Raw genomic sequence first — 10343 nt, 5'->3', positions numbered from 1 at the left:
CACCCAGCTGTGCCCAGGTATGCCCAGGTGAGTTCTGGGTGTGTCCCAGGTGTGCTCAGGTGTCCCCAGGTCTCACCCAGGTGTGCCCAGGTGTGCTCAGGTGAGACCAAAGTCCCACCCAGGTGCCCCAGGTGTGCCCAGGTGTGCTCAGCTGTGCCCAGGTGTGTTCAGGTTTCAGGTGCCCCAGGTGCCCCTCACTTCGGCGCTCTGTACAAAACGGGGCCTTTAATGGGTTTTTTGGGGCTTTTCCCGCATAACTTAAAATAACTTAGAGCGGGGGAGGGGCGCCCCCAAATCCCCCCAAAATCACCCCAAAATCCCCTCCCCCCCCCCCAAAAACCAGCGCCAAAGGGATCCGCGGTCCTCCCCTCCCCCACCCCCCAAAATGGGTCTGGGGGGGCCAAAGGGGGTCTGGGAACCCCCAAAATGGGTCTGGGGGGGGGTCACGGGGATTTTGGGGTTTGGGTCTGGGGGGGGTCAAAGGGGTCTTGGAGTTCCCAAAATGAGTCTGGGGGCAGCAGGAGCTCCAGAACAGATCTGGGACCCCTGAAATGAGTCTGGGGGCATCAGGACCCCCTAAATGGGCTCTGAGGGAGGGCTGGGACCCCCTCCCCATCCAGGATGTCCCACCCCGAATTGGGTCTGGGGTCTGGGAGCCAGGATATCCCAGCCCTCCCACCCCCTGAATTGGGTCTGGGGTCTCAGAGCTGGGTTATCCCATTCTGAATTTGGTCTGGGGTCTCAGAGCCGGGATATCCCATCTCAAATTGGGTCTGGGGTCCCAGAGCCCCCCCAGCTCTCTGAAGTGGGTCTGGGGTCTCAGATTTGGGATACCCCACCCCCCCCGAATTGGGTCTGGGGTCTCAGATTTGGGATACCCCACCCCAAATCGGGTCTGGGGTCCCAGAGCCGCCCCCCAGCCCCCCCCGAATTGGGTCTGGGGTCTCAGAAGCCCCCCCAGTACCCCGAATTGGGTCTGGGGTCTCAGAGCCGCCGCAGCGCCCGTTTCTTGTCCCCTGCCGCCCCTTTCTTTTTGGGGGGCGGGGGTCCCTTGCGGTCCCCGGCGTGTTTCTTGGGCTGGGGCCCGTCGGGCGGGGCGGGGGGCGGCGCCGAGGGCCCGGGGGGCGGGCGGGGGGCCGGGCGGGGGGCCGGGCGGGGGGCCGGGCGGGGGGCCGGGCGGGGGGCCGGGCGGGGGGCCGGGCGGGGGTCCCGCGCGTGGATCTCGGTCAGCAGCCGCGCGCGGGCGGCGAAGCGCTCGAAGTCCTCCAGGAGCAGCCGCGCCGCCTCCTCGTTCAGCGCCGACTCGGGGTTGGGCTGGATCAGCAGGCACTTGATGGTCTGGGGGAGGGGGAAATTGGGGAGGGGGCTTCGTTAGGGACCCCCGAAACTGCCCCCCAAAAACTGCCCCCCAAAACTGCCCCAAATTCCGCTGTGTTTCTGGGAAAAAATCCCCCATTTCTGACCCAAAATTTGGCTTTTTCACTGTAATTTGACCTAAGTTAGCTGGAATTGCCCCAAAACCGCCCCTTAAATTGGGGAGGGGGCTGCATCAGCGCCCCCCAAAAACTGCCCCAAATTCTGATGGTTTCTGGGAAAAAATTTCCGATTTCTGACCCAAAATTCAGCTTTTTCCACTGTAATTTAACCCCCCTGAATTATTCATTGGGTAACCCCCGGAATTATCCGGAATTGCCCCAAAACTGCCCCCCAAATTGGGGAGGGGGCTTCGTCAGCGCCCCCCAAAAACTGCCCCAAATTCTGATGGTTTTCTGGGAAAAATCCCCGATTTCTGCCCCAAAATTCAGCTTCTTCCACTATACTTTAACCTAATTTATCCAATATCACCCCAAAACTGCCCCCCAAATTGGGGAGGGGGCTTCGTTAGTGACCGCCGAAAACCGCCCCCCAAAAATGGGGAGGGGTCCCAGTGAGCCGCTCCCAAAATCCAGCCCCAAATCCCCCATTTCTGCCCCAAAATTCGGGTTTTTTCACTGTAATTTGACCTAAGTTATCTGGAATCGCCCCAAAACTGCCCCTGAAAATGGGGAGGGGGCTTCGTCAGTGACCGCCGAAAACCGCCCCCCGAAATTGGGGAGGGGTCCCGGTGAGCCGCTCCCAAAATCCAGCCCCAAATACCCCATTTCTGCCCCAAAATTCGGCTTTTTCATTATACTTTAACCTAAGTTAGCTGGAATGGCCCCAAAACTGACCCCCAAATTGGGGAGGGGGCTTCGTGAGGGACCACTGAAAACTGCCCCCCAAAAACTGCCCCAAATTCCGCTGCGTTCCTGGAAAAAATCCCCCATTTCTGCCCCAAAATTCGGCTTTTTCACTGTAATTTAACCTAAGTTATCTGGAATGGCCCCAAAACTGCCCCCCAAATTGGGGAGGGGGCTGCGTCAGCACCCCCGAAAAACTGACCCAAATTCTGATGGTTTCTGGGAAAATCCCCCATTTCTGCCCCAAAATTCAGATTTTTCACTGTAATTTAAGCCCCCTGAGTTGTTCATTGGTTAACCCCCCGAAATTATCTGGAATCACCCCAAAACTGCCCCCCGAAAATGGGGAGGGGTCCTGGTAAGCTGCTCCCAAAATCCAGCCCCAAAGACCCCATTTCTGCCCCAAAATTCGGCTTTTTCCACTATAATTTAACCCCCCTGAGTTATTCATTGGTTAAGCCCCGAAATTATCCGGAATTGCCCCAAAAAATGTCCCAAATTCTGGTGGTTTCCTGGGAAAAAATCCCCGATTTCTGACCCAAAATTCAGCTTTTTTCCACCGTAATTTAACCCGTGAAATTATTGACCCTGCTGGGCCCTCCCAGTCCCTCCCAGTGCCCCCCAGTCCCTCCCAGTCTGACCAGTAAGACGTCCCACAGCCCCCCCAGTGCCCCCCAGTGCTCCCAGTCTGACCAGTGCTCCCAGTTCCCTCCCAGTGCTCCCAGTTCCCCCCCAGTCCCTCCCAGTCCCTCCCAGTCTGACCAGTAACACGTCCCACAGCCCCCCCAGTGCCCCCCAGTCCCTCCCAGTTTCCCTCCCAGTGCTCCCAGTTCCCTCCCCAGTGCCCCCCAGTCCCTCCCAGTGCTCCCAGTCCCACCAGTAAGACGTCCCACAGCCCTCCCAGTCCCTCCCAGTCTGACCAGTAAGATGTCCCAGTCCCTCCCAGTGCTCCCAGTCTGACCAGTAACACGTCCCCCAGTCCCTCCCAGTCCCTCCCAGTGCTCCCAGTCCCCCCCAGTGCTCCCAGTCTGACCAGTAAGATGTCCCAGTTCCCTCCCAGTGCTCCCAGTCTGACCAGTAGGACGTGCCGCAGCCCCAGTTCAGCCCCCCCAGTCCCTCCCAGTGCTCCCAGTTCCCTCCCCAGTCCCTCCCAGTGCTCCCAGTTCCCCTCCCAGTGCCCCCCAGTCCCTCCCAGTCCCTCCCAGTGCTCCCAGTCTGACCAGTAAGACATCCCTCAGCCCCCCCAGTCCCTCCCAGTGCCCCCCCAAATCCCCTCCCAGTGCTCCCAGTCTGACCAGTAAGACGTCCCACAGCCCTCCCAGTGCTCCCAGTCTGACCAGTAAGACGTGCCACAGCCCCAGTTCAGCCCCCCAGTTCCCTCCCAGTGCTCCCAGTCTGACCAGTAGCACGTGCCGCAGCCCCAGCTCGGCGCTCCAGTCCCCCCCAGTGCCCCCCCAGTCCCTCTCCAATCCCCTCCCAGTCCCTCCCAGTGCTCCCAGTCTGACCAGTAGGACGTGCCGCAGCCCCCCCAGTGCCCCCCAGTGCCCCCCAGTGCCCCCCAGTCCCTCCCAGTGCTCCCAGTCTGACCAGTAAGACGTGCCGCAGCCCCCCCAGTGCCCCCCAGTGCCCCCCAGTCCCTCCCAGTCTGACCAGTAACACGTCCCACAGCCCCAGTTCAGCCCCCCCAGTCCCTCCCAGTGCTCCCAGTCTGACCAGTAAGACGTGCCGCAGCCCCCCCAGTGCCCCCCAGTCCCTCCCAGTCCCTCCCAGTGCTCCCAGTCCGACCAGTAGCACGTGCCGCAGCCCCAGCTCGGCGCTCCAGTCCCTCTTGAGCACGTTGACGCAGATTTCTCCGCTCGGCCCCACGTTGGGGTGGAAGATTTTGGTCAGGAAAAATCCCTTCGGGGGCGCGGCCGGAAAATCCTTCCCCAGGACCAGCTTCATGCGGAACAGCCCCCCGGCGTATGGGGTGCCCTCTAAAATCCCAAAAAACACCAAAAAACAGACACTCAGGGACACCAAAAACCCAAAAAACCACCCCAGAAACCCCCACAGCCCCCCCGCGTATGGGGTGCCCTCTGAAACCCCAAAAAACCCCGAAATTGGGGGGTCAGGGACCCAAAATAACCCAAAAAAACCCAAAAATCCACCCCAGAAACCCCCACATACGGGGTGCCCTCTGAAACCCAAAAAACCCCCAAAATCGGGGGGTCAGGGACACCAAATAACCCAAAAAACCCAAAATCGGGGGGTCAGGGACACAAAAAACCCAAAAAACCCCAAAATCGGGGGGTCAGGGACACCAAATAACCCAAAAAACCCCAAAAAACCACCCCAGAAACCCCCACAGCCCCCCCGCGTACGGGGTGCCCTCTGAAACCCCAAAAAAACCCGAAATTGGGGGGTCAGGGACACCAAATAACCCAAAAAACCCAAAATCGGGGAGTCAGGGACACCAAAAACCCAAAAAAACCCAAAAAAACACCCCAGAAACCCCCACAGCCCCCTCGCGTATGGGGTGCCCTCTGAAATCCCAAAAAAACCCAAAATTGGGGGGTCAGGGACACCAAATAACCCAAAACAACCCAAAAAACCATCCCAGAAACTCCCAAAACTCACAAAATTCCAAAAAAATCCCTCAAAAACCCCAAAATCGGGGGGTCAGGGACCCCAAAAACCCACCCCAAAAAACCCCAAACCCACCTCAAAAAACCCCAAAATTGGGGGCTCAGGGACCCCAAAAACCCACCTCAAAAAAACCCAAAATTGGGGGTCAGGGACTCCAAAAAACCCCAAAATCGGGGGGTCAGGGACCCCAAAAACCCCAAAATTTGGGGGTCAGGGACCCCAAAAACCCACCCCAAAACCCCTTCCCAGATCCCCCCAAGATTTCGGGATCCCCCCGGGATTTTGGGGTTCCCCAGGGTGTCAGGGAACCCCCCATGATTTCGGGGTTCCCCCCAGGATTTCGGGGTTCCCCCCGGGATTTCGGGGTTCCCCAGGGTCTCAGGGATCCCCCCAGATTTCGGGGTGCCCCCCAGGATTTCGGGGTGCTTACCTGGCCCCTCGATGAGCACCTGCAGGTCGCTCAGGGCTGATTCCCCCCGGGATTTCAGGGATTTTCCCCAGGATTTTGGGGTTCCCCCCGGGATTTCGGGGTTCCCCTCAGGATTTTGGGTTCCCCCCAGATTTCGGGGTGCCCCCCAGGTTTCGGGGTGCCCTTACCTGGCCCCTCGATGAGCACCTGCAGGTCGCTCAGGTGTGACTCCCCCCAGGATTTCGGGGCTCCCATTGGGATTTCGGGGCTCCTCCCGGGATTTGGGGCTCCCCCAGGCTCTCAGGGATCCCCCCATGATTTCGGGGTGCCCCCCAGGTTTCGGGGAGCCCTTACCTGGCCCCTCGATGAGCACCTGCAGGTCACCAGGGGTGATTCCCCCCAGGATTTCGGGGATTTTCCCCGGGATTTCGGGGTTCGCGCTGGGATTTCGGGGTTCCCCAGGGTCTCAGTGATCCCCCCAGGTTTCGGGGATCCCCCAGGTTTCGGGGTGCTTACCTGGCCCCTCGATGAGCACCTGCAGGTCGCTCAGGTCCTGCTCGTTGGGGAACAGCCGGATGCCGTCGGGCGGATCGGCGCTCAGCAGCGCCACCTCGCGGCACAGCAGCCGCAGCGCCGCCGGCGGCAGGTTCTCGGCCTCGGGGGTCTGGGGGCGAAATTTGGGGGGTCAGGGGGGGATTTGGGGGTCAGGGGCGCCCCAAAATGGGGAAACACAAAACCAACACATCCCTGGGGGTCTGGGGGATGAAATTTGGGGGGTCAGGGGGGGATTTGGGGGGTCAGAGGAACCCCAAAAACGGGTAACCCAAAACTGGGACATCCCTGGGGGGGCAGGTTCTCGGCCTCGGGGGTCTGGGGGAGATTTGGGGGTCAGGGGGGGATTTGGGGGTCTGGGGTACCCCAAAAATGGGGAAACACAAAACCGGGACATCCCTGAGGGTCTGGGGGATGAAATTTGGGGGGTCTGCGGGGGATTTGGGGGGTCAGGGGCACCCCAAAAATGGGGAAACACAAAACTGGGACATCCCTGGGGGTCTGGGGGATGAAATTTGGGGGGTCAGGGGGGGATTTGGGGGGTCAGGGGCACCCCAAAAATGGGGAAACACAGAACCAGGACATCCCTGGGGGTCTGGGGGGGGAAATTTGGGGGGTCAGGGGGGATTTGGGGGTCAGGGGCACCCCAAAAATGGGGAAACACAAAACTGACACATCCCTGGGGGTCTGGGGGATGAAATTTGGGGGGTCTGGGGGGGTTTGGGGGGTCAGGGGCGCCCCAAAAACCCAAAAATGGGGAAACACAACACCAGGACATCCCTGGGGGTCTGAGGGATGAAATTTGGGGGATCAGGGGGGGATTTGGGGGGTCAGGGGCACCCCAAAACCGGGGCACCCCCGGAATGCAGCTGAGGGGAAGTGGAGAGAGGGGAGGGAGAGAATTGGGGGAAACAGCCCAAAAAATGGGAATTGAACCCTCCCAGAGGGTTAAAACCAGCTGGGAAAGGGTTAAAACCAGCTGGGAAAGGTTAAAAAGGGAAAAGGAGCCCCAAAATATGAGGTTTCCCCACGAGGGGAGACCAAAAGATCAATCCCTTCCTACTAAATCTGAGCGGGAAGTAAAAAGTGACAATCGGGGAAAATCACCCAAAAATGGGAGAGTGAATCCCCCTGAAATGTTTAAATTCACCTGGGAATGGTTAAAAAGGGAAAAAGAGACCCAAAATCTGGGATTTCCCTGCGAGGGGAGACCCCAAAGTCGTCTCCTTCCTGCTAGGAATTAAGAAGTGCCAAAACTGGGTGAAATTCACCCAGAAATGGGAAACTGAACCCGCCTGAAATGTTAAATTCACCTGGAATAAGTTAAAAAGGGAAAAGGATCCCCAAAATTTGGGACTCACCTGCCAGGCGCCGCCTCGGGGCTCCTGGGGAGGCAAAAATTTGGGGTGAATTTGGGGTGGGGAGACCTCAAAAAGCCCCAAATTCCCCCTAATCCCCCCCAAAAATCCCTCAGCAGCTTCCCCCAAACTCACAGTGCCCCAAATCCTCCCCAAAACTCCCAAAATTCACCCCAAACTCACAGCGCCCCAAAACTCACAACATTTATCCCAAAATCTCCCCCAATCCCCCAAGTTTCACCTCCAAACTCCCTCAGTTTGCTCCAAATCGCCACAAAATCCCCCAAATTCCTTCAAAACTCCACAAACTTCGCCCAAATTCCCTAAAAATCCCTCAGAACTCCCCAAATCCCTTTAGGACCCAAAAATCCCCTAAAATCCCCCCAAAATTCCCTCAGGAGCCCAAAATTCCCTCAGGACCCCAAAATCTGCTCAAAGCTCCCCAAAATCCCCTCAGGACCCCAAAATCTCCTCAAATCCTCCCAAAGCCCACCCAGTACCCCCAAATTCCCTCAAATTCCACAAAAATCTCCTCAGTATTCTAAAATCTTCTCAGGACCCCCAAAATTCCCTCAAATTCCCCCAAATCCCCTCAGAACCCCCAAAATCCCCTCTGGACCCCCAGAATCTCCTCAAATTGCCCAAAAATCCTTTCAGGACCCCCAAAATCACCTCAGGACCCCAAAAATCCCTTAAATCCCACAACAATCCCCTCAGGACCGCCAAAATGCTCTCAGGATGCCCAAAATTCCCTCAAATCTCCCCAAGATCTCCTCAGGACCCCCAAAATCTCCTCAAACCCCCTCAGGACCCCCAAACCCCTTCAAATCCCACAAAAATCCCCTCAAATACCCCAGATACCCTCAGGACTCCCAAAATATTCTCAAATCCCGCAAAAATCCCCTCAGGACCCACCAAACCCCCTCAAATCCCACAAAAATCCCCTCAAATACCCCAGATCCCCTCAGGACTCCCAAAATAGTCTCAAATCCCACAAAAATCCCCTCAGGACCCCCCAAACCCCCTCAGGACGCCCCAAACCCTCCCGGAACCGTCCCGGGCCTCCCTCACCATGGCGCCGGGCTGGGCCCCGGCCTGTCCGGGCTGGTCCCGAGGGGGCAGCGGCTCCCTGGGGGGAACCCCCCGGTTCGAAACGGGGTCCCCGGGTTTGGGGGTGACCCCTCGGGCAGGGGGGAGGCCGGGGGTCGCCCCCTCTCCCCTCCCCCGGCAGCGCGGTCCCACCTCCGGCGCCGCCGCCCGCCCGCCGCTCTGAGGGGGCCCCTCCGGCGCGCCGCCGCCTTTATAACCTCGGCCGCGCACATTCCCCGCCCACCGCGGATGGAACCAATCAGCGCCGCGCGGCGCGCGGGGCGGCCAATGGGGAGCGGAGGAAAAGGCGGGCGGTGAGCGCTGATTGGCGGAGCCGTGAGGGGGAAAGGAGAAGGGGGCGGGGCCTGGGCGCGTTGTTTGCGCCGTAACGGTCGGCGGAAAGGGACGGGGCCGCCGGTTTGAACGGCGATGATTGGCGGGCGCGCCGGCCAATGGGAAGCGGGGATCCGGCCGGGGGGGCGGGACCTCCGGGAGGCGGGGCTTGGCGTTATTGGCAGGTGGAGCGGCCAATCAGAGCGCGGCGTTGGAGGGGGTCCCGAAAATTCCCGCGAAATCCCCCCAAAAAGCCCCGCCCCCTCCCCAAAGCCCCGCCCCCCCAAAATCCCTCCAAAATCCCCTGAAATGGCCCCAAAATCCGAGGCGGGGGGGGCAGGAAACGTCACTTTATTCCCTCCCCCCCCCCGGGGCGGGGGAGGGGCGGGGGGCGGGGCTCTAAGGCACGTGGGGGTCACGGGGAGGTCACGGGGTCACGGGGGGGTCACGGGGGGGTCACGGGGTCATCCCCTCCCCCCCCCGCTATGGCTTCGGTGCCGGCGTGACGTCATCGGGGAGGGGGCGGGGGTTGCGGGTGTGTGACGTCATCGGCGGGCCCAGCCCGCCCTGACGTCATCGTAACGGGGGAAAGGGGCGGGGCCTTGGCAGTGGTCGGTGACGTCATCGTCGGTTGGCCCCGCCCCTCGTCGTGACGTCCTGCGGGGGGAGGGGGGATCCACAGTGCTGACGTCATCGGGGCGGCGTGACGTCATCGGGCGGAGCTGTGACATCATCGGCTGCTCGGGGGTGGGGGCGGGGCGGCCATGACGTCATTGCGGGAGGGGGGGTGTATGACATCATCGCCTGGGGCTGTGACGTCATCGGCCGCGGAGAGGTGTGTGACATCATAGTTGTGGTGTGACGTCATCGGCACCGCGGGGGCGGAACCGTGACGTCACCAGCTGCCATGCTGGGTGTGTGTGACGTCATCGCGCGGGGCTGTGACGTCATCAGGGGAGGGGGTCCCGAATTCTCCGGGATTTGCCCCAAATTTCGGGGCCGGGGCTCGGCCCCGTTTTCGGCTCTTTTTGCCCCAATTTTACCCTCCAATTTTGCCCTTTTCCCCCATTTTTAACCATTTCCCCTCAATTTCCTCAATTCTCCCCCAATTTCCACCATTTCTCCCCCAATTTTAACTTTTCCCCTCAATTTTTGTCCTTTTTACCCCAATTTTCACCATTTCCCCCCAATTTCCGCTGTTTGCCCCCAATTTTAACCGTTTCCCCATAATTTCAGCCCTTTTCCCTCCATTTCCACACTTCCTCCCCAATTTTCACCGTTTCTCCCCCAATTTTAACCCTTCCCCTCAATTTTTGTCCTTTTTCCCCCAATTTCCACCATTTTCCTCCAATTTTACCTTTTCCCCTCCATTTTTGTCCTTTTCCCCCAATTTTCACCATTTCCCCCCAATTTTAACCCTTTACCCCCAAATTTTAACCCTTTTCCCCCAATTTCCACCATTTCTCCCCCAATTTTACCTTTTCCTCTCAATTTTTGTCCTTTTTTCCCCGTTTTTCACCATTTCCCCCCATTTCCACAGTTCCCCATAATTTCCACCATTTCTCCCCCAATTTTACCTTTTCTCTCCCAATTTTACCTTTTCCCCTCCATTTTTGTCCTTTTTTCCCCAGTTTTAACACTTTCCCTCCATTTTAACACTATCCCCCCAATTTCCACCATTTCTCCCCCAATTTTAACTTTTCCTCTCAATTTTGGTCCTTTTTCCCCCAATTTTCACCATTTCCCCCCATTTTA

General features: G+C 58.8%; 1 protein-coding gene across 2 annotated transcripts; it reads right to left on the bottom strand.

Moving 5' to 3' along the window:
- Positions 1 to 205: 205 nt before the first annotated feature.
- Positions 206 to 8746, bottom strand: UBE2S (ubiquitin conjugating enzyme E2 S). 2 transcript variants are annotated; one of them, XM_072921592.1, is made up of 5 exons: positions 8238 to 8746; positions 7170 to 7193; positions 5773 to 5920; positions 4005 to 4195; positions 206 to 1338 (listed from the first exon to the last, which is right to left on the bottom strand). In XM_072921592.1, exons 1-5 carry the CDS (start codon positions 8238 to 8240, stop codon positions 985 to 987), a joined length of 720 nt encoding a protein of 239 aa, XP_072777693.1. In that variant the 5' UTR covers positions 8241 to 8746; the 3' UTR covers positions 206 to 984. The 2 variants fall into 2 exon arrangements, with proteins under 2 accessions (XP_072777693.1, XP_072777694.1); XM_072921593.1 differs by lacking the exons at positions 5773 to 5920; positions 7170 to 7193; positions 8238 to 8746 and adding an exon at positions 5445 to 5522.
- Positions 8747 to 10343: the final 1597 nt, after the last annotated feature.

The sequence above is a fragment of the Taeniopygia guttata genome, chromosome 37, assembly GCF_048771995.1.
Source record: "Taeniopygia guttata chromosome 37, bTaeGut7.mat, whole genome shotgun sequence".
In the NCBI taxonomy this organism is placed as follows: Eukaryota; Metazoa; Chordata; class Aves; order Passeriformes; family Estrildidae; genus Taeniopygia; species Taeniopygia guttata.
Note: the sequence above shows the minus strand (reverse complement) of the source record. Positions and strands in the feature narration are given on the sequence as shown.

Bases quoted from the DNA above. Each gene is read 5' to 3' on its own strand.
- UBE2S (XM_072921592.1), bottom strand. The intron at 5,921-7,169 runs GTGAGTCCCAAA...TTTCGCCCCCAG, and splicing joins CCCGAGGCGGCGCCTGGCAG to ACCCCCGAGGCCGAGAACCT. The intron at 4,196-5,772 runs GTAAGCACCCCG...TTGGGATTTTAG, and splicing joins GGTGCTCATCGAGGGGCCAG to AGGGCACCCCATACGCCGGG.